This window comes from Helianthus annuus, chromosome 17, assembly GCF_002127325.2.
Source record: "Helianthus annuus cultivar XRQ/B chromosome 17, HanXRQr2.0-SUNRISE, whole genome shotgun sequence".
NCBI lineage: Eukaryota > Viridiplantae > Streptophyta > Magnoliopsida > Asterales > Asteraceae > Helianthus > Helianthus annuus.
Window position 1 is genome coordinate 73,618,717 of NC_035449.2, and position 24,587 is coordinate 73,643,303.

General features: G+C 33.9%; 1 protein-coding gene across 2 annotated transcripts; it reads right to left on the reverse strand.

The window, feature by feature from the left end:
* Nucleotides 1-408: 408 nt before the first annotated feature.
* On the reverse strand, nt 409-24,139 carry LOC110924470 (amino-acid permease BAT1 homolog). Of its 2 annotated transcripts, none has more exons than XM_022168472.2 (7): nt 23,917-24,139; nt 21,581-21,841; nt 3,214-3,232; nt 2,714-3,115; nt 1,939-2,228; nt 1,009-1,138; nt 409-916 (listed from the first exon to the last, which is right to left on the reverse strand). In XM_022168472.2, the coding sequence occupies exons 1-7, from the start codon at nt 24,051-24,053 to the stop codon at nt 557-559; spliced, it is 1,599 nt and encodes a 532-aa protein (XP_022024164.1). In that variant the 5' UTR covers nt 24,054-24,139; the 3' UTR covers nt 409-556. The 2 variants fall into 2 exon arrangements, with proteins under 2 accessions (XP_022024164.1, XP_022024165.1); XM_022168473.2 differs by lacking the exons at nt 21,581-21,841; nt 23,917-24,139 and adding exons at nt 4,298-4,558; nt 4,670-4,933 and having other exon boundaries at nt 432-916.
* Between the last annotated feature and the right edge of the window lie 448 nt (nt 24,140-24,587).

The following is a 24,587-nucleotide window of genomic DNA, read 5'->3' on the forward strand; positions in this document are numbered from 1 at the left end:
ATAGGAAGCTCTAGCTTAAATAATTTTGTTTCCAAATTATTATTATGTACTACAGGTTTTAAGATGGTACATGAGACATATTAATAACTACATACTAAGAATATGAAAAATAATATTTATATTTATATAAATAACAAAAAGTAAACGACCGGTTTAGTTTACACAGTCCGTTCCAAGTTTCAAATCGAATTGTTAAACCTGCAAACAACCGAAACCGAACCATGGCAAACCCTTTGGTTCTCAGATTGGCCAAAATAAGCTACTTGCTTTGGTTTAGACGGTTTAGTCAGTTTTATCTACTTCATTCATATAACATTTACTCTATGCAATCTCAAAACACTTTTGTGAACCAAGAGGTCAATTTGTCAAAATACGATAATCTAAGTATCTAACAAAAGTACATGAGTAAAAGCCCAAACAAGTAAATCTCGTTGACTAAAAAGTGTACTTTCTTTTTCAAATTCATTATACAAAGGTGAAAAAAACTATTTTCATTACTGATTCCCTACACGAATATAATTGCCACTAAAAAGTTGATATACAAATAACGGTAACATCATACATTGCTAGGGGTACCAACATTTGTTACAGGACCTTTAAACCAATATCGCGCATTCACTATCCAATAAGACACCACGATAATAAAAAGACCACCAACCGCCACAGGGGTATAGTTGAGAGTCTGATCAGTAATCGGGTACGCTACAGGCAAAGAGAAGAGCACCGAAATGGTAATGACCCAAAGAACTGATATCCAACCAATAACAACACCATACCGGCCCAAATTAAAAGGCCCGGGTACAAATGATTTACGGGCCAAAGTGACCCTGAAGAATATCGGTAACGCATAGGCTATGTACAAACCGATCACTGCTATTGATGTCATGGCTTGAAATGCCACTATACTCCCCAGAGACTGCAAAAAACATTTCTTTAAAGTTCAAACAAAATAATCTTTACATATTTTAGATAAATATGTACAAGAAATATTGATGAGTGATGACATACCGTAAGGGCCATGCAGAATGCTATGACCGCGGAGAGCCAAACAGCATATATCGGGACCTCCTGTTGGTTCACTTTATGCCATAACGATGACAACGGCATTGCTCCGTCTCTTGAAAATGCATATACCATCCTGCCAATTGCTTTTCCATGGTTAGAGTTGAAACAAATTTACGCTAGATAATACACAAAATTCAGAAATTATAATCATAATTATAATTATAATTATAAATATTATTAAAACACAAGTTTCGGTTACTGTAGCTTGCGTCACAACGGCGCTACAGTAACTTTCAATTTTTTTTGGATCTTTTTTTACTTTAACCCCTTAATTTTCAGTTTTTACGCATACACCCCTTTAACTTTCTAAAAACTTTATGGAAGTTCATTTTAATCCCCTTGAGTTTGAAGTGCTTATTTTTATATGTGTAGTACGGGATAAATTCAAGTTGGTTTATGTTTCGACGTAAATTTTGTTGGGTCATATATAATACGTTCCCGTGCATATTTTTATGTACGTTTTTCAGTTGGTCTACGTTTTGACGTAACTGCTGTTCGAAATGAGTCGGGTCAAATATAATACGTTTTCATTAGACGGTATAATTTCGCGTTACTTTACGTTTCGATGTTGTGCAACGTGCGGGAGAAATTTACTAGTTACATTTATATTACAAGGGGGGAAACGGAAAACAGTAATTATAGGTACCCTGCCTTTAAGACCAGAAATTTGGAGCTTCTTGGACCTATAACTTAGCTTTAGATTATGCCTAAGCGGACTTTTTATGTTTGGACCTTGTAACAGAAGTATAACTACCGGGCTCAACCCGTCAACCGGGTCTAAAGCAAACGGGCTTTTCAGTCCAGACCCAAGACTGTTTGCCATATGTGAATACTCTGTGTGTGTGTGAGTGATTATTTGATCCTAAAGGTTACCTTGAATTGCTTGTGAGCGAGCTCATGGCACAGAAGAAAATGGCAACAGCCACCACGAGCAAGCAAATGATACCTCCAGTACCACTCCCATACCGTTTCTTGAAAGCTTGATAAAATATCTCGGCAATTGCGTAACCGCCTGCATCGTTATCCGGGCTTAAAAGTTGCGGGATATCGGTAACCGCGAATGTTATTCCAAGCAAATAGCCCCATCCAACTATTATAGAGATGCCAATAGAACTAATGATTCCTTTCGGCCCATTTATATCTGCACTCTTTGTTTCCTCCGACTATAAGAAGAAAAAAACGAAAACATAAGCAAAGATATGCAACTCATAGTTAAGAGAAGAGTAGAATGCCATTTTTGTTCTTGAGGTTTGGCCAGTTTTGCGACTTTCGTCCGAAGGTTTGTTTTTTCGCATCTTGATCCAAAACTCGTTAACTCCATCCATTTTTCTTCGTTAAGTCAGGGGTATTTCCGTCTTTTTTGTTAACTTAAAGGGCAATTCGGTCTATACAGGGTTATTCGGTCTTTTTACATAAAGTGAAAAAGACCGAATTGCCCTCTAAGTTAGCAAAAAAGATGGTAATACCCCTGACTTAACGGAAAAAAATGGATGGCATTAACGAGCCAAATGAAAATGGCAAGATTTAAAATCTTTTGGATCCAGATGCGAAAAACAAACATTTGGAAGAAAGTCGCAAAACTGGTCAAACCTCAGGGACGAAAATGGCATTTTACTCTTCAGAAAATAACAAAGAAAAGAAAACTAACCATATGAGCAGAGGCATCATACCCAGTCAATGTATACTGGCTCATAAGCAACCCGATAAGAAATATGTACGGTTTACTACTAATTCCCGCGTCATTATCCGTATTGAAATGTGTAAACACGAATTCTGCGCTAGCCTTTTCTTTTGCAACCAGGGGTATACAAATCATTAGAAAAAAGACACCTAATATATTCCAGGCGGCTGCTATTTGTCCAAAGAAGGATAGCCATGAAATCGGGAGGCTGTTTATGATGGCATGAACGAGAAGAAGGCCAGCATGAATAACGAGAATCATGTATTTAGAAGCTACGTAACCACCTTCGTTTTGGCCACCGGTGCTCAGAAGAATGATTACTCCAATCAACTGAGCAAGTGAAAAATTAACACTTGTTGTCACAGCCCACTGCAGAGTTACAAAGTTTGTTAAACGGTTAGGTTTTTTTTTTTTTTTTTTTTTTTTTGAAAATACTAGGAGCACAAGATTTATGCTGTTTTAGTTACCTGGCCTACAATGTTGTACCTGCAAAAAGGCCAAAAGAGAAGAAAAAAAGACATTAGTGACCGAAAATACGTACTAATGACTTAAAATCTAAAATGAGCTCACAGTTTCAGTCATTGAATTAAAACATACATGAGAACATATGGACTTCAAACATGTATAACTATTGAACCATGAAGAGCTAAATACTTACACATCCACAAACAGTGCAAGAAAAGATCATAATGATGCTAATACAATCTGGCCCGGTCATCGGGGGATCGAATTTCAATGTTTTGGGCTCCATTTTCAACTTTTCCCTAACTTTAGAGACTTTTGTAGTTATCTTTAATTATCTTTTCGTTATATAAATCCATAAAATCAAGGGTTTTTGTCAACTGAATACAATCTTAGCTATAATTTCTCTTATCTAGATATTATTTTTTGAATTATGATTTTTGGTCAAACCTGTGAAAAACAGGAACATCCTTTAGACCATCCGTTATGGGCTAACTAACACCCCTGCAAGGTGGCCCTTTTGGGTGTGAAACACTGTCCCAGTGAGGCATAACCAGGGCGTGGTTGGTTTCTTTGTGAGCCGAATCACGGGCGTGGACATTTCACTTTTTTTCTCTTATTCAATTTCCATTCGAAACCATTACACACTTTAAAGAAAAGGTGACCGAAAACAATCACTTTATATTGAAACCATTACACATAAATACAAAATCTTATAAGGAACTCAGTTATGTGCCTAGAAAAGTACTCAGAAACATATTATTACTGCTCTCAGTACATGTGCTTCTATCTCTATCTAGCCCCACTACCTCATATAAACAGTACTGCAAGTTTCAGAAAAAAAAAAAAAACCTTAAAGACCCTTGTTTTGCACAAATGACAAATATGCACCAGTTGTTCAAATAAACATATACCCAAACAGGAAACAAATTCCACAAAAATGACATTCATGTCTGGTATCTTATCTATCATTCATTCAAATCAAACTTATATATTTATAACAACAACAGCAACAACAAGCGTACCCAGTATAATCCCGCCTCATACGTATATATTTATATATATAAAAAAATGAAATAGTTTACACACCAGCCAGTGATCCAAGAGGCAAAGGGAGCCCAACTATGACCAGCAAGTTTAGCACTCCAATAATACAAACCACCAGAAGTAGGATAAGATGAACAAATTTCAGCCATAGACAAACCCACAGCCATGGTGAACACACCAGCCACTAACCATCCATACACCAACACAACTGGCCCACCAAACCTCAACCCACTATTATACAATGTTGTTATCCCTGTAACCACTGATATTATCGAAAAAGAAAACGCAAAATTTGACAACACCCTGCAAATTCCCAACACAAAAAAAAAAAAAAAAAAAAAAAAAAAAATCAAGATTGAATAGGATAAAAGGTTTGATGAATCAAAAAATGAAAAGGGTTTGCGAGAATATTACGAAAGATCACGCTTGAGTTCTTGTTTGTATCCCAATTCGTTTAATCTTGAGTGACCGGAATCTTGTGGGTGTTTGCCGTTAATTTGGATAACATTTTGTGAACCCATTGTTGAAGATTGGATGAAAATTGCACAAGTGTTGTTGAGTGAGAATTTTGTGTAGAGTGTTATCAGCTGTTTGTAAGAAGTCTTTGTGGAATAATGGGGATGATTGATTGATATTATTATTAACTGTTGAGAATGAAATTAAATGAGTTTTATATCATCAATCTTTTGGGTGTGAAATAATATAGAAATATATGGATGGAATCTTGTTATTTAATGGGAGTATATGGTCAAACAATGTGAAGGGGCCAACTTGTGAGAGAGATGTCATGTGAGGTTTGAACATGTGCGTTGATCAACACGTTTGTTACTACAATAAAGATCATATCATTCTTGTGATTTTTATATAATATTTATATAGGGAAAAGATCAAATACAAATAATCTTAATATACTAAACATACAAATTGAAGGAAAACTCAAAAAGACAAGGTGACATTTTTTGTAATTACCACCAACTATCAAAGTTACTATACAAATGTGAACTCAACCAAAAATACATAAAAACACATTTTTTTAACATTTTTTATTAAAAAATCACTACATTTTGTTAGCAAAAAAAAGATTTTTTTTTGCTGCTACTAAAAGTATATTTGTAGAGTAACTTTGATAGTTATTGATAATTACAAAAATGTCACCATGTCTTTTTGAGTTTTCCTTCAATTTGTATGTTTAGTCTGTTAAGATTATTTGTACAAGAACTTTACCCTATTTATATAATATAATATGTAACTAGCTAACATTATTTAACTAGTTTTATAGATCTTTGTTTAACGGTATATTATAAACTCGTTTATTACATGCGTTGTATAAATAAAATATTATTTAGTAAGTAAACGAAGATTTAAAGATTAAATAGTGAACAAGAAAACCATGATTTGAATGTGGAAGAAAATAAGGAAAACGACGGTTAAATTGCACAAAGAATGATGAAACGACTATCAATTGCACAAAAAAAATGATGAAACGACTATTAAGAGCGTAGTTTTGTGAGGTTGGGGGTGTCTCAGCTCACGTCAATGTTTTGCTTAGTAGTGTAATTTTTCGGTATTTAATCCAAAAATTTTATAGATATTGAGTTCGTCCCCACCAATTATATTGCCTACAAATTTTCGGCCCCCACCAATTTTCTTGTCAAAAAATTTATACTTATTGTCGTATTGAATTATAATAAATCGTGTAGAACGGGGCTATTAATAAATTTTTAAACTTGATGATGATGTGTGTGTGTGGGGGGGGGGGGTGTAGGTCTTTTTTTGGTTAAAAATAATATATAGTTTTTTTTTTTTTTTCGTAAGAACTAGGGTTGTTCATGAGTTGAGCTGAGCTTGGGTAAGCTCGGGCTTGGCTCGATTATAAGTTTCAGTTTTTAACGAAATACAATATAAGCTCATTAGCATCTTTATCAAACTTAAAATATGTCATGGATATCCAAGTGCACACCTAATTACACACATATAAAAACAAACTTTTTACAATATATCATATCTATATAAAAATAGTATATATGAAAAGTAAAAATAATCAAAAGACAAACTGAGACAATGCGGCTTATTACGAACCGAGCCGAGCCAAGCCGAGTTAGGCTCCCTTTCAAACCGAGCTGAGCTAATCCGACTCAATTTCAGACCAAGCCATATTGAGTGAGCTTTTCCCGAGCTAAATCCGAGCGAGCTCCGAGCCACAAGCTTTTTGGACAGCCCTAGGCTAAGAACGGTCTATTTGAATGAATGAAGAATAATTAGATATTTGGAGTTATTATTGTTTGACGTGACCCAAACATATAACCCGAAGCATAGCGATAGGAAAGTATTTTTGGGTCTCATGACTTTCGGCCCCCACCAAACTTTTGCTCAAGCTCTGTCACTGATGAGTCTAGAATTTCAAAAGAAGCAGGACGCGAGTCATGGATCAAGTTAGGATAATATAAAAAGAACGAGAAAAAGTAAGATTAGAATCCTAGAATTATTTCAAGTGACATTATATATTATATACTATTATTTTGTAACACTTCTATGCAAGTTAGTGTTGTATTCTAGGCTTTATTAGTATTTTATGCAGTAAGAGTATTATACTTTGTGCTTTATTGCTTGTACAAATGGCTTTATTTATACACTCTAATTTAAAAGATATGTAAGTTTATGGTGTTCGTATTTCATGCTTCATTATGTTAAGGGTTTTGTAAAGTTTTGTGTTGGGTACACGTGGCTTATGAGGTGGCACTCTCTTCTACAGTTGTCCTCTATTTTAGGATTCATCTCCTCTTAGGTGGTTTCAATATTAAATGTTTTGAGAAACGACGGTAGGGTTTCTAGAGAGAAACAAAGCAAAACGGTGTCGTCTTGATGTTGTGGTCGGCTTTCCGGCCACCCGTAGCGGCGGTGGACCTGTGCGATCTTCTCTATATCTCTTTTTAGCCGACAACCATTTGCTGGCAAGGGCGGACCTAGTAAGGGTCCAGGGTGGGCGGGCGCACCCCCTGAAAAAAAATATTTAGTGTATTTTATAAGGTAAAATTCTCCCCGCACCCCTTGAAAATTTGGTTAAACCCCTTATCCGCACCCCTTGAACCCTTGAAAAGTTGGTTAAACCCCTTATCCGCACCCCTTGAAAATTTTTTCTGAGTCCGCCACTCTTTGCTGGACCTATTAAGGTCTGGTTTTGTACATAGAGAACATGGTTTTTAGAGAGAGAAACATCTCCGTATTTGCCGGCATCTCTAATTTCATAATTTGGCAGTGGAACTTTAGGTTATTTCGGTGGTTTGGATATGTTAATTCATCTGGGGCGAGACTTGGAAATTGACAGGATATTTAAAGCAAGAGAAAGTCAATATGTTCACATGAATAAAATGGGTCATCAAATTAAATCCTAGATGTTTAAAAGATGTGAACCATAATAGTTTTCTAAAGTTCGACGCCGCCGCAACGCGCGGCGGGTCAAAACCGTAGTTACATTTAAGTATAAAGATATAAGTAAGTTTCATTTTCATTGAGATATAAGTTAGTTTCTTTTCTTTGAATAATACAAATTTAATGGAGAAAGCAAGCTACTTTAGACTTTAGAGTTTTAACTATTTTGCGTTTGACCATGGAATAGTCTTAATTGTTTTTCCTTGTGTGAACGAATGGAATAATGTTGTTTATATTACGTAATCATTGCTACGACCGAACAAGTATTCCAGTCACTTATTCCAAAATTAGAGGTGAGAATCACTTCTCCTGTCATATATTTATATGTTTGTACTTTTTTTTTGGACGGCTGCCATAGATTTGTATTTTTCCATTTTATAGTTTTACAAATACGATGTAACATCCTCGTTACCGATTTATTATTTTGCTTGTTTTGTCTCTACCGTCTCAAACATTTAATTTTGGAAACCAGACAGATATGATATCATTTTTGTTTAAACACAATCAACTACGTTGTTTTCTAATGAGACTCGTACTTATAAACAAGAAGATACACTTTATCTGACCCGTTCACAAATGCTATGGAAATCATGAGACCACATCCAACGCTTGAGAAAGAGGGCCGCTCGTTCAGATGTAGCAAAGGAGGTGGATAAGAGAGACAGCGGCATGAGGACGTGACAGAGAGAGGTTGTAGAGGCAACCCCTTGCACAAGGGCGTACCCATGGGATTGTTGTGAGTGGGAGAGGAGAGAGAAGAGGAGGATGCATGTGGAGGAGGAGGGAAAGGATGGGTGCGCAAGGCCCGCAAGGGGACGTCGTAGAGGGCAGGGGAGGAAGGGCGGTGGTGGCATACAGTCTTACACATTTGACAACTTCAACTGAATTATATGTTAAGTCAGCCGATCACGTACAAGACATTGGATTTGTGCGAATCATAAGCGACAATGTGAGCCATTGATCTCCTAAGATTAATAGCTCAAAACTATGTGGTGGCATTTTCGTAAATATAAGGTTCAAACAATTGAAGAAATAAATAGAGAAAAAGTATTATGGTCCTTTCTCACTTAAATTCCTTCCCCCTTGATTTTCAAATGGCTATAACGTTTTAATACGTTAGTATTTTTTTTTTAATCTTACACCGTAACGAGCATTGCATTATCTATAATTCGAGCAACATGTTGCTATAGTTTTCTTAAAAATATTTACAGGATTTTGAATACGCATTATGTGACAACGTGATTTTGAATACCCAACACATGACTACGTAATTTACTCATTACGTTGATTATGTGATTTCATTATAGTATGTGAAACACCCACTAAGTGATTACGTAATTAGGTAGCATTAGTTGACTATGTATTATTACGTTACTACGTGATTCTGAATACCCATTTCGTGATTACGTTATTTTATTATAGTATTTTATGTGAAACCACACTGAGTAATTACATAATTACGTAAAAACAAAAAATATGTAATACATAATATTTCATATGGAATACATAATATTTCAGATTTAATCACGTATTAAGGACAAATTATATACAAAATATTAGGCAAATCAACCTATAATAACCACATAATGCAGTATATTAGAGATTTAATCACGTAATAAAGCATAAACAATCAAGTTTTTATTTATGAATGCGTAATCACGTAATAAGCATATAATTGTAATAACATCAATTATAACAAAACATATTGAATACGTAATCATGTAATGAATTTATATTGAATGTGTAATCACGTAATGGTTTATGGTGAATGTGTAATCACGTAATTGATATTCAAAATCACGTAGTCGTGTGCTGTGTATTCAAAATCACGTAATGGATTAGTGGGTATTCAAAATCCTGTGATTTCTTTAAGAAAATCATAGCAATAGGCTGCTCGAATTAAAGAGAATGAAATGCTCGTTAATACGTTGAAATTTAAAAAAAAATATATTAACGTATGAAAAAAGTTACAGTCGTTTGAAAATCAAAGGTGAAAACTGTTCACTTAATAAAGGACTAGAATACTCTTCTTGTCAATAACACTTATCATCTTCTCCTTGTCACGTATGCTTGACATGGAAAATTTATCATGTACAGGATCTAGCCTTTATATGTTAATCAAGTAAATAATAGACTAATGGAGTTTCACTAGTGATAATCTTAAAATTACATGATTCAGTAACTTTGACTATGTTTGGCAAACAACAAACGTGTCTATTTCAAGAAAATGATATGAAAAGGAATACATTTGTATCTATTGGGTTTGACATCTCACTTACATCAAGTTAAATAGTTCATATAGTTTTTCCTTAAACCATATAGAGAGTGTTTGGGGTTAAGTTTTGAAGGAGATTTTTAGATTATTAAGTTTTGAAATCGTAAATAGTTAGTTTTGAGTGTTTGGGTAAAAAAAATAAAAAAATTGATTATTTGCATTTAGAAAGTTACAAAACGCAGTTTTCCAAAAACAGCTCCCCCCTACTGCAACAAAACACAGTTTTCCAAAAATTGATTATTTGCGTTTAGATAAAGATTTTCACTTGTTTATTTTTTTTAAATATATATTTGCCAAACACTCAAATAGTTGATTATCTGATTATTGTGATATCAAGCAACATAATCAAATCCAAACACTATCTTTCAACATCACGTTTTCTTACAGTTAATTAGCTGATTCTGATTGTTCAAAACATATAATCTATTTTCAAAACTCAACCCCAAACACCATCATAGAACATCAAACTTAACCTTATAACTAAAATTTTCTTTAATTGATTCTGATTTTGAACCTATATTATTATTATTATTATTATTATTATTTTATTGTGCTTAACTTTTTTGTATACTTAAATCAAGCACAAAGACTTTTATAACACACTATTTTACCACTTGGTTTGGTTTGTAAAAAAACAAAATGTATCAAATTACAAATACTAGTTACAATGATATATAATCTTCTAATTTGTTCATAATTTTTTCAGATGCCCTGCTCAATCATCGGTTCAATTAAGATGCCCTGCTTAACCTTTTGATCTTATTCTAGAGTTTAGATGCCCTACTCAACCATCGGTTCAATCAAGATGCCCTACTTAACCTTTTGATCTTATTCTAGAGGAAAAGTAATCCACCACTATTAGCGGTCACACATTCTCTCCATCACAATCTTTACTTACCTATTAAAATTCCATCTATTTTCTAATGAACATGTTCTTATAATGACTGAACTTCAATGGTTTTAATGAATATGTTCTTCTAACGAATGAACTTCAATAATTTTACATTTAATTTACATAATAGCTAAATAACCCAATGAATATGTTCTTATAATGACTGAACTTACATGAAATTTACATAATAGCTAAATAGTCTAATGAATATGTTCTTATGATGACTAAACTTCAATGATATTAATGAATATGTTTTTATACTGACTGAACTTCAATGATTTTACATTTAATTTACATAATAGCTAAATAGGTTTAAAAACATGTGGTTAAAACTAAAGTGGTGGGAATCATATAAGTTACTAATGGACAAAGTGATTATTAAATGGGTCGTATTATTATTGGCACACCTTGCTTTCTTAAATTGACACTCTCAATACAGGTCGTACAGACCTATATGACCCGTATAGGGAAATAACAATTTCCAACGTCAGTCAAAGGCTAATAATGTCTTCTCGTGCAAACCCTATACGAGTCGTATAGAGCTATACGATCCGTATTAAGTATGAGGTAGTACGGTGTCACTCAACAGTGACATAAAGTAATGGATGTGATATTACATAAGCCCTATACGACTCGTATAGGGCTATACGAGTCGCATTGCACTCTGGTGAATGATTGGTTTTGGCATTATTTCTCCCTTTTAAAGGAAGAAGGATCAGCATTTCGTTCATTCTTCTTTCTTTCTTTCCACAAAGGATTCAAACATTTGATATTTTGATGTCTTGGTTCAATCTCAATTACGTTTTTGGCAAATCGTCCGGCAACAACACGAGCACATTTATTCCTGAAAGTAGTGTGGTATAGTATTTATTAACTAGTATTGTTTGTTTTGTTTAAGAAATACTTAGCGCGCCGTTGTTTTAGGAGGGGTCTATTGTTCCTGATTTTTACGACGGGAGAATAATGATGATCACGCGGAGGAGGTCATGTCCGATTTTCGTTCTTATCACAAGGAACCGTTTTTGCCAGACCTGAACGAGGTAAGCATTTATTTACTTATTTGTATTAGGCGTTAAATTTACCATTATCTTTTATCCATTGGTTTTTTAGTTTGTTGTGCCTAGAGGGCCGTTGTTGCAAGACCTGAACGAGGTAAACATTTATTTACTTATTTGAATTAGGCGTTAGATTTACCGTCATATTTTAACCATTGTTTTTTTTTTTTCAGTTTGATGTGCCTAGTGGTGATTACGGTTACAGGTTTCTGGGTTATTGTCACACCCGAAAAGTGTTACACGATTTTCAGAGATATCGAAACAAAATAATTCAACCTGAAAGTGTTACACGATTTTCAGAGATATCCAAATTATCACCAATCACAAAACCAACAGGATTCGATCTTATATCTCTTGAGTTCTTGATTCCATAGTTATTTTTAAAATAGCATACAAAGCATAAGCGAACATCCAAATTGAAAAGCACCCAACGATTAAAATTCTAAAAATAACTTAGGATTAGTGGGGGATTAGCCATTTTTTTTGGGTACCAGAAACCAACTAACATAGAAACATAATCTTTATATGTTATATTATTTTAACAAAAAAGTTCTGTTATGATTTGTATTAAAATAATATATAACTTGTTTCTTGTTCTCATTTATAAATTACTAAACTTGTTTTTTTTTTTTTTGTTTAACTTAAAACTTGATTAAATGTATTAACAGGTATGATTTTGTGTTGAAATCTGTCCCAAAATTGAAGGTAAACCAAAACTAAACATTACTAATCTATAACTAGTTCGCTCACAAGAAATGCCTGTATTAGCATAAACAAAGAGTAGGAGATTGGAGGATGCTTGTAGTCCTGATACTTGCTCTTGGTTTATTTTTGTTAGATTCGTCACCTTAGTCATAAAACTAATTTATAACTAGTTCCATCACCAATCTATAAAAATTGATTTGCATATTAAAAAAATATATTTCAATCATAGTTACACTTCGCATTATTTAAGCTTTTATCACTTAACCACATACTAGCAATTAAACCTAGTCCATTTTCATGGGCTTACGTTATCTATACCATCTTTAAGTTTTTATCACATAATCAGGGCCGGCTCTGGGCACGGAAAACCCGTACCGACGCCCAAGGCTCGAAATTTTAAAGGGCCCGAAAAGTTATGTGGCTGAACCCCTATAACCCATTACCAGGGCCCTAAATATAAACTTGCTAATAAAATTTAATCCATAAATTATTTATATTCTTATATTGATATCAATTGTAAAACATATGTCTTTTATATTGTTCCACAAAGTAAGATTATAGATTATTTTGTATGGTAGTTGCCATTTTTGTATACATATAAGTTGTAGTTTGGTTTTGTAATTAAATAGGTTCTTTTCTTTGAGAAATCAAAATAAAAAAATATATATATATGATAATTAAATTACTTGAGAAATCAAAATAAAAAATATATATGATAATTTATTACAAAGCAAAATTTGGAAAGAGAAATTAAATGCAGTGTTATGAATGCAATCATTTTATGGCCCAACCCAATGTTTATGGGCTTTAGGCTTTTAGGGACTCTATTGTACTAGTTTATATATATGATGTATATGCTAGATGAATGAGATGATTTGAATCATTTTTTGTCTATTTCTCTCTTGTTTTATCACACGTTATCAGCACGACGCTCTTCAAATTCCTTAATTTTGTAACCGAATTTCCATTCATTTTCTTTATCTTTCCACCCTTCTGATTTGTCATGATTTCAATAACCCAACCCGAACCATCTTGACCATGGCCACCGAACCACGTCACTGGTCGCATTCGGAAACATGATCGCCGTGTTTGAGAACCCGACGGTGGCAGAATTCATGAATGCTGGATTGATGTGCGTATAAACACATCCGACTGAGAATCGGATATCGATCAAGAGCCGTATACAACAATTGAGGTAACATATCGAACCAACTTCCGTGATTTATTGCACAATACGTATATTATACATATATAGATATACATTATATAAACTATTCAGTATGGTTCTGTAAATTGATTTTTAGTTTCCGGCCAAATATCCCCATATAATTTTTGTAGTAGACGAACAAATAAAGTAGAAAGTGTTATTTTTACATTATGTGATGTAGTCTAAAAAAAAAGAATTATCTTTTCCAGCAACCGGAAATCGTTTCCGGAGAAAATGACCGTAACCTATTGGAATCTGTTAGTTGGCCGAATTTGGTGGAATTGTAGGTCAAGGAGTTGTTATGGTCAAAGCCCAGCAACTGATTTACTCGGTCAAAAATTCAACCAAGTCATTAATTATCCCAATCAATTTAAAAGTTGTTTCAAGCTCAAACTTTTATCATTAAGTTCTTAACCTTCTAGATTAAAAAGGAATTAATACATATCAAAAGTGTTAAAATAATAATAAATGATATATCCATGAAAAGTTGGTGTTTTGTCAACTGGGTTTTATAAACTATTTTTATATATAATTGATAAACGCATTAAAGTAAATAAATCATAATGTTAATTTTTTTTGGGTTCTCTACATTGTAAGATCTGTTATCGAACATTATGATTATTTTATTTTTTGCTGTGCAATGATATAGGTTGTGACATTTAGCACAACTAAATTGGTCTTAAGCTAGTTAAGTAAATTAGTTAATTATAATGAATCGTAAGTTTTTGATCATTCAATTTGTTACACTACTATGCATTGTCAACATATTAGTTGTATGATTATTCTTATCGTTTTTGTATAGCTGCAAAACAAATATTGATAGATATTAATATAGTCAATAGTTCACACACAAATATATATATATATATATATATATATATGAAAAATAGGTAGTGGTATCTTAGCTTAAACAAACTACATAGATAGATGATGAACCATCTTTTGAAGTCATTGTTTTTCTCTGTTATAGCACGGGAATAAGTTATATATGTTAAAATACATTTATTATTATTATTGTTATTATTATTATTATTATTATTAATTATTATTATTATTATTATTATTATTATTATTAGGGGAATTGGCCTGTAATAATCTCATCTAGACCTTATTGGCCATTAATAATCCCACCTCAGAATATTCCCCCCACCAGTCCCACCTTTCACCGGTTTTTCCTACAATGGTCCCCGTTAAAAAAACTTAACGGAGTTAAGCTTTTTTCGAAATTACAAACAGTTTTTTTAGGGCTTTTGATCAGAACGATGATACGAGTCCATTGATGTAAAACTTTCTTCGAAATGGTGCTCCAAGTGACTTGATTTTGGTTAATTGGAAATTTAAACACCCGGATTGAAGCGTCGTTTTCATCGTTTGGAGCACCGTTTCGAGGCAAGTTTTACATCAATGGACTCGTATCGTCGTTCTAATCAAAAGCCCTAAAAATCTGTTTGTAATTTGGAAAAAAGCTTAACTCCGTTAAGTTTTTTTAACGGGGGACCATTGTAGGAAAAATAGGTGAAAGGTGGGACTGGTGGGGGGAATATTCTGAGGTGGGATTATTAATGGCCAATAAGGTCTAGGTGGGACTATTACAGGCCAATTTCCCTTATTATTATTATTATAGAAGTATAGAAACGGCAGTGGTCTTATTATGAAGTTATCTCATGTTACCTTTATTCATAATTATCATAATTAATATTATTAGTATTATTGTAGTTAAAAGTTCATATAAGTAGAAGTGTAAATGTATAACAATGCAATTGTTTAATGTGTATATATATATAATAGCCCAATTGTTTAACTGTTTTATTATCGGTTTTTCTTTATTCAACTAATTAAGTAATAATTAAAAAGAATAAAGAAACATAAATTCAAATAAATAACATTTTGTAATGAGGTTAGTGAGAAATAATATCACAATTAATACTTTTCAATTATATTTTACAATTAATAATATTCCATTCACCCTCGTAAGTTACATTTGATTGAATTTAAGTTATATCACTATTACTAAATTCAAATAAATTCCAAAAGAAAAATAGTAAGAAAGTGGACTAGTGATAATGTGCCTCAAAGAGTATACCAAATGAATTATAATTCAAGAGTCGAAACATCTACGATATATATTAACAATAGTACCACAAAACAGCTTTCAAGAAAAATATGATTCGAGGTATTCTTCCACAATCTCATATTCATATTTTCATACCAAACCAAATAAGTTAGCATTGATAGAAAATTGGAGAAGAAAAGGAAATCAAATCATACCTTGATCTTTGTTCATGTGAGATTTTCAAACAAAACTTGTTTGTGTAACATTGATGGATTTCAGGTTCCTTGTAGATCGATGTAAAAAAAATGATATAAAGATATAATTGGTTAATGTCGTCGGAGGAGAAAAAGGATTATTTGGCCATAGTAAAGGCCACACGTGTGGATGATCATGGTAATATAAAAAAAATGATATCAATGGCTCAAACAAACTTAATATGAGTCAGTCACAAAGAGGCAGGTACGAGAAGGGGAAATATAAACATTCGCTTCAAATGTGGATACAAAAAAAAAAACCCTTAACATACTCATGTGAATGCATGCATTATACATATGTGTATCTAGAGCAATCACAAATTGAGATGGCAAACGCCCGATATACAACACAATTAACACTATAACAAAACATAAGAAATATTTTTACCAGGTGTAGTTGTCTCGGTAGAGACACTATTGATTTTGAAGAAATTTATTAAGTTTCAACTATTTTAGGATAAAAAGTCATCACTTTGGAATGATGTCAAAGAAAAATGATACCAAATATGAAATATCCACAATATTTCATTAAATCAAATATGGTGAGTAACCAGAAGTTACTAGAAAAATTATACGTTTACCACATGACATGACTAAATAGGTCATCAACATAGCATCACGATATGCCAAATAATTAAAAGTGCTAACTAGCACTACTAAGTAATCTAACAGCCTTGCTACCAAAACACTTATTATGTATGCAATGCATTTTCTTAGCGAATCAATCTTTCAGCCATCCAAAAAGAAATTCCTACTATCCCACTTATATGTGGACCATGTAAATACTCATTGGTCTTAAGTGATGCATCCATATTTTAGCATGCTTTTAAGTGTATATGGTTGAAAAGGGATTTTGCCTGACAGTATAAAACGTTGATCTTTGACATTGTTTAATGTTGAACCTTGACAAACAATTGTAGAGACCATTATTGGGAACAATATGAAATATATAATCGAGATAAATTTTCATATTTACCGACTATCTAATCAATTCAAAACCAACTGCTAATCATAAATACTCCCCACAACAATTGGTCTCTAGAAGAGAACCAAAAGTTATTTTGGTTATGCAATATATGTAAGTACCAAAATGGACATGTTTACAACATCTATACTAACTATCCATTTAACAAACCAATATTTCCAGTCTTAGGGGGAGACAAGATAAGGAAAATAAAAGACTGGTAATACAACTAAACAGAGAATGCATCATATTAAATCTCGACACCAGAAGTGGTCAATGTTAAATTGAAGTCCAAAAGGGCATGACTTTTCAAATAATAGCAAATGAAATACCAGATGCATTCATAAACACAAATAGCTTGGCAAAAGTCACGTATACCAGCACTAAATTCACCTGCTCGAAATAAAGTAATCACAAAATGATTACCGTATCAAGAAAATGTGGGAGGTAAATCGGTTCCAAAAGACAAAACCCACAAATACAAAAAGAGCAGAGTAATACAGTTGGTGTAACCAGAAGAGGTTGCATAGGATACCCCAGAAGTGGTAGAATATAATACCCCATATGTGGTTGTATACAAAACCCAAGAAAGGGTTGCATACGAAAACCTTAAAAGAGGTTATTGTTAAAATCCTAGAGGAGATAGTGAAATTCTGATATAGGATAATGGAGTTCCAGAAGAGACTCGGTTACCAAACAAGTATGAGATCTCAACGATTTATGTACAAAAAAAAAGTATAATATGGAACCGTAATGAAACACGTGTAAAATGATATATTTGAATATGCTATAGCAATAGATGTAATCGACGAAAACGATTACGTATATGGAAACTGTGCAAGAGTGTACGCACATAAATAGCCAAAATGGCTAGATGACTTAAATGCCAATTAAATTCGCTCGATAAACTAAACGTTTTCGAACTAGCAGTTCGAACACCCATAGATGTCAAACCAGTAGGTTATAACTGGGTGTCTTTAAATAAAAAGAAACGTAAAGAATGAGTTTTGCGATGTAAGGCATGATTTTTAACATAAAGATTTTTTCCCAAATCCCAGTAGTTGATTATGTGGAAACGTATACCCTGTAGTGGATGCGATAATCTTTAGATGTTTAAGAGGCCTCGCAATCTCAAAATGACTTCAAATAAAACTTATGGATGTCGTCACTGTATACATGTACGAGGCAATTACAAATGACATCTGCATAAAATCCCCGAAGGATTAAAAATGCTCAAGTCATTATTTAACAATAACCCCATATGTGTTATATAAATCTTAAAGGGACTCGTCCTATGTGGTATAATTGACTTGGTTGATACTTTGAAAAGAGGGGGTATAAGTTTGATAAAATGAGCTATATATACTTATCAAGATTTCACTCTTAGTGTTCAGTGTAATTGGAGTTTACAGAGATGTTGTAAACACTATCGAAAGGAACTGTCAGTGTTCAGTGTAATTGGAGTTTACAGTGATGTCGTAAACACTATCGAAAGGAACTGTCAAACTATAAAGTGAAAATTCTGAAAAGATCTTTATACCGTGTAGTTATTCTCGACCCACAGTTCTAGTATATCACAGTTCGAATATATATGTACTATTTTTGCTCATCCATCAAACTACATCCATAAGATGTTATATGGATAAAATTCATTTGTTGAGTACGCCAATGGTTGTCGAATTGCTTGACATATGGAAAGGATTTTATTGTCCCTAAGAAGAGGATGGATAAATAATTGGTCCAAAAGTACCATACTTAATTGCGAGCAGAACAATGGTGTATCTTGTAAACGAGACGACACCTGATATTGCGTTCTTGATAGATGTATTGGCAAGATTACAGTTCCAATTTAATATGTTGCACTCTTTTTCCCTTTACTAAGTTTTTCTATTAGATTTTCTTAGTAAGGTTTTTTGATGAAGCAACATATAGCATCAGTTTATCTTATAGACACTGAAGTATCGACTTAACATCATCCTGGAGCATGTTGTTAATTATGTATAATGCGCAATGCACTCTTTTTCCCTTAGCTACGGTTTTGTCCCATTGGGTTTTTCCTAGCAAGGTTTTTAACGAGGCATAATTACAAAGCGTATTAAATGATATGGGATTCGAGACATGATATTTTTCATGAGAAAATATGGAGTCACAACTATCGGATTATGATAATGAAGGATATCTATTAGACCCCCACAAAGCTCAATCTCAATCTAAATATGTTACTAATGGAAGTCAATGATTTCAACATATTTAAGACAGGTGAAGACTAGAGTCAATAATAGGAAGCCAAATTGTATTATTTGAAGACAGTGTAAGCTGAATCAGAAGAAGTTGAGTTGTACTATTTAAAGGCAATGCGACTTGAATCAAAAGAAGCCTAAGCAAAGAAGACTATACCAAAGATCAAGTCAAGCGATTATTACTGAAGATTGAATTCCACAGACTAAGAGCTATATGTAAAATTGAGGGGAGTAATATACATGTACTCTTTTTCCTTAACTAAGTTTTGTCCCACTGGGTTTTCTTAGTAAGGTTTTAATGAGGCAGTATAACTAATCCTGAAGTGTCAGTTAATATCGGTCCTGAAGAACCGAGCCAATATCTTCCAATGTATAATGTTGATGGTGTATAATATAAAATGTTTGAGGGGGAGTGTTATGAATGCAATCATTTTATGGCCCAACCCAATGTTTATGGGCTTTAGGCTTTTAGGGACTCTATTGTACTAGTTTATATATATGATGTATATGTCAGATGAATGAGATGATTTGAATCATTTTTCATCTATTTCTCTCTTGTTTTATCACATGCAGAAAATTGTTGAATTGTTGGGTCCAGATGGACCACATAGGTTTTAGGTTTTGGAGTGGATTCTCTCAATTCAGTAGATTATTGTTGGACCCAGCCTTAACTTTTCTCCTGGCAGTAAGTCACAAAAATGAAAATAACCTCATGACTTGTTAAAGACAAGAACACGAAACGAAAACTAACAGGTCTTATTGTGTCGACCTGTTTAAGACACGAAACCTGTTAAGGGTCAAACACGAACCTGTTAAGATCGTGTCGTTTCGTGTATGAAATTGTCAGCCTAATTATAATGTTGATGGTGTATAATATAAAATGTTTGAGGGGGAGTGTTATGAATGCAATCATTTTATGGCCCAACCCAATGTTTATGGGCTTTAGGCTTTTAGGGACTCTATTGTACTAGTTTATATATATGATGTATATGTCAGATGAATGAGATGATTTGAATCATTTTTCATCTATTTCTCTCTTGTTTTATCACATGCAGAAAATTGTTGAATTGTTGGGTCCAGATGGACCACATAGGTTTTAGGTTTTGGAGTGGATTCTCTCAATTCAGTAGATTATTGTTGGACCCAGCCTTAACTTTTCTCCTGGCAGTAAGTCACAAAAATGAAAATAACCTCATGACTTGTTAAAGACAAGAACACGAAACGAAAACTAACAGGTCTTATTGTGTCGACCTGTTTAAGACACGAAACCTGTTAAGGGTCAAACACGAACCTGTTAAGATCGTGTCGTTTCGTGTATGAAATTGTCAGCCTAATTATGAGTTGATATTCAATCCTTAAACCTAAAACTTTAAACAAAATACATTATGTATTCAGATTCCCTTTTTGAGCCATTGTAACTGTCTAAAATCATTAAGATCAGAAAGAAACAACCATATGTAATAAATTACTTATACATAAAACTATAAAAACAAAAAGGAAAAACAGTACTGCATATCCTCAATCTGATCCAACCTAATAATATAAACTGGTCCATCACACATGACATAACTCATCAATTTGCGCATGCCTAGTTTAAGTGTATTTAATTCACATAAATCCTATAACAAAAGTTTATAGATATCTGGATCATTAAAAGTGAACGAGATCATAAATTCAAAATATAGATGAACAAAACCACAAAGACAGATTTATGTTCTACATTATAGGCCATGAGAGTGAATCTATGATCAGAAAATGTCCATATACCCAAGGGCCAAGGCTAAACCAGTTGGGTCCGTTCTAGATTGACAGTCACACAACAAATTTATGCAAAATAATGCTTATGTTTACTATAACATGTTTGTCCAAACTATGATTTATCCTTTACCTCAAAAACATACACTATAATATGATAACAACAATAACAATAAGGCAGCAGGGTATGGGGCGCCACGTACCCTTGCCATCTCAGCCCCACACCATCGATTTCAAGGTGGGGCGCTAGCATGTTAATGAGGAGGAAGAAGTGTTCAGGTGGGGCCCACATGCATTTCAACCAATACAATCTTTTTTTTTAATTTTGTTTAATAGGGGGCTTTATACCATACCATGCAAGTTAAAGGAGGGCGTTATAAAGCCCCCTGGCTGACGTGGATCCTAGGTGGCGCTGACGTGTCCTGATAAAGCCCCTAGGGGCTCCATCCCACACCCTCGAGCCTAGTTGGTATGAAAAGAGGATGAAAGGACATACCAGCCAGTAAGCCAAGAAGCAAATGGGCCCCAATCATTGCCGCAAAGCTTTGCGCTCCAAAAGTAGAGGCCAGCAGCCGTGGGGTAAGCAGAGCAAATCTCCGACATTGATAGCCCTACCATGAGCGTGAATAGGCCTGCTACGAGCCATCCATATATCATACTAATGGGTCCTCCAAATGTGAGGCCGGTACTGTATAATGTCGTTATGCCAGTCATCACAGAGATGATGGAGAATGACACTGAGAAATTAGCGAGCAACCTACACATGAGGTTGTTAAAAAAAAACTTTAATTTAGATTAACAGAGTTATTATTGAACATACTGGATTGAAAATTGATAAATGAGATAACTTATGCCTCTTAAAAGTCAAAATGTTCTGCACCTCAACATATTTTCTAACTTTTTGTTCAGAAAAAAATAGTTCAGGTTGGTTTGGTCATTAGACTATGGGTAATACTAATGGGTTCACGCCCCCTCCCACATCATCACCCAGGATGTGAAACACCGCCACCTGGGGCGCTTTTGGAGCGTTTTAGGCGGAGGGGGTGGGGTAAACTACAAGCGTGGATTCTGGGGATGGATTTTACAACGGAAATCTGGGAAGTGTCACTGGGTGTCGGGAACATCCAAATGGTCATATGACCGTTGATATTTAGAAAAAAAAAATATATTTTCAAACCTTTAAATACCAACCATTATACAAAATCTCTACATACAAATCCTACCATTTTTCTCTCATCCTATACACACGATCTCCAAAAAAAATTCATCTCTCAAATGGCGCAAGGGTACGTTGGACCGAAGAAGAGGAGATAGCCTTGGCTTAGGGGCTGTTTGCCAACCTCTAAATGGTTAAGTGTTGAATCAGTAAGAGGTGAGGTCTGAACCATTAAGTGTTGAACCAATAAGATGTCTGAACCATTAAGAGCCAGTATAATGTTTAACCGTTCAGAGGCAAATGTCTAACCAATTCAGATTAGAGGTCTTAACCATTCAGACCCAGTATAATACTTAACCATTTAGAGGCAAATGTCTGAACCATTCAGACATCTGCTCGTGAAACAAACTGTCTGAAGCATTAAGTGCTGAACCAGTAAGAGGTCTGAACCATTAAGAGCCTCATTAAGAGGTAAACAAACAACCCCTTAGTTTCCAAGAAGAAATGCCGCTTGCTACATCGAGATTGTTTTAAAACGCGGTCTTTGAACAATTCCGTCAATTTGGGTCAGACCCACCGCAACTTGGGTCTAATTGTTTCAAGGTTTTAGGACATTCACGCAAAGTCTACAATATTTAATTACGTCTTCAACGAGCTAAAGAATGGCGAGAGCGACCAAACGGAGGATTGATTGAGGTGGCCCATGTTGAGTAACAAAATCGCTACGTGCATTAGAAATTTAATCACGTTTCCACGTAGCATCATCATCATCATCATACTCAGTAAATCCCATCAATAGTAAATCCCACGTTTCGGCATAGCAAATATTGAGAAATCTAATTTAAGTTGTTTTTTATTTAAAATATTTATTATTCATTTTAATAAGTAGTTTTATTTGAATTATATAATTTTATTGTAATTAAAATCTTTTATTTTAAAAGTTTAAATTAAATTAAAAATAATTTAGTTTTGTGGAACTTTGGTGAAATTTGGGGCGGCATCACACAATCTGAGGAAAACCAAAATAAGTGAGGAAAAAACTGATATAGCGCCTACGTGTCACAACTCACACGTGGTGACGGGGCCAGACTCTCAAAATCTAAATCAGTGGAGTCGGACTCTTAAAAATTCAATACTTTACACTAAAAAACATTTTTTTAATAAAATTTAAAAAATAAAGCTCCGCTCATGATCACATGAGAAAATCCGGGAAAAATGGGACGAGGTCTCCCTATGGCCTCCATTCACAATGGTTAAGTGATAAATTTTATATAATTAAAAACTTTTATTAAGTTATGTATCTTGTTTGTATATAAAAACAATTACTAGAAAATTAAAAAAAAAAAAAAAACTTATGATGCGTGACGTCTCCAACTATTATTCCTGTAGATTTGTCATTTAACTTCCCTTGGCTAACCGGCTACCGGTTGGTGAAGCTACGAAACCGCCATTCCGGCGCAGCCATAATCTCTCTTTCACTGCTTTCTTTTCTATTGCTTTTTATAAAGTTCAAATTCCATAAACAAATTCTCTAATTTTACAAACGAGAATCAAATACGATGATGTTCCGAATTAAAACGTAAATCGTTATCACAGTTAATATCCGATGACCTAAGCCTAAATCCGATCAAATTGAGTTTATAAAAAGAGTAGGTAGGAATAATGAGTTGACTTACGAGAGTTTGCGATCTAGTTCTTGCTTGTAACCGAGCTCATTCAATCTGGAATCATCATCGGCGATTTCGTTACTAACTCCGGTGCCGTCACAAAGCTGGTGATACTGGCCTGCTTCATCTCCGTTTCTAATCTCCATTTTTCTAGTTGTATTTTTGGAAATGGTGGAAGTGTGTGTTCATACGTTAAATAAGAGGGAAAGAAAGAGACGACACACATCTATTGAGGGGAAAATAAGAGATCTAAATCAAACCGGTATAAAAATATCAAATACTAAAAGTAGATCACGACAATATAGAAATAACTATAAAAAGTTAAAAAAAAATAAATAAATACATTGTAGCAATATTTAGGGTGAGTGGAGTGGGAGGTAAACCCCGCAAACGTGTTTACTGATCGGTAACACCGTCATCGATGGAGGTTACCAATCGGTGAGGAATTAGAATTGGTGAAGGTTCACCGATGCGGGGAAGGCAATTTGTCAGGGGAAGCCGCCTATTTTCATTTATTATGTTTTTTTAATAAAAATAATAGTTTACCTAATCCAAGATAAGTACACCACCGCCAACATTTTTGAGCATTAAGTAAACAAAATAAGTAAATTGACGTGACACTGTTTGATTTGGTGAATGGGGAGTTTACCTATTCAAAATAGGTAACCACTCCCTTTACC

Excerpts from the sequence above, each read along its gene's own strand:
- LOC110924470 (XM_022168472.2), bottom strand. The coding sequence starts at position 24,053 with ATGGAGATTAGAAACGGAGATGAAGCAGGCCAGTATCACCAGCTTTGT. Across the intron at positions 21,842-23,916 it reads GAACTAGATCGCAAACTCTC|GTTGCTCGCTAATTTCTCAG; the intron begins GTAAGTCAACTC and ends CCTCATGTGTAG. Across the intron at positions 917-1,008 it reads CATTCTGCATGGCCCTTACG|TCTCTGGGGAGTATAGTGGC; the intron begins GTATGTCATCAC and ends TGTTTTTTGCAG.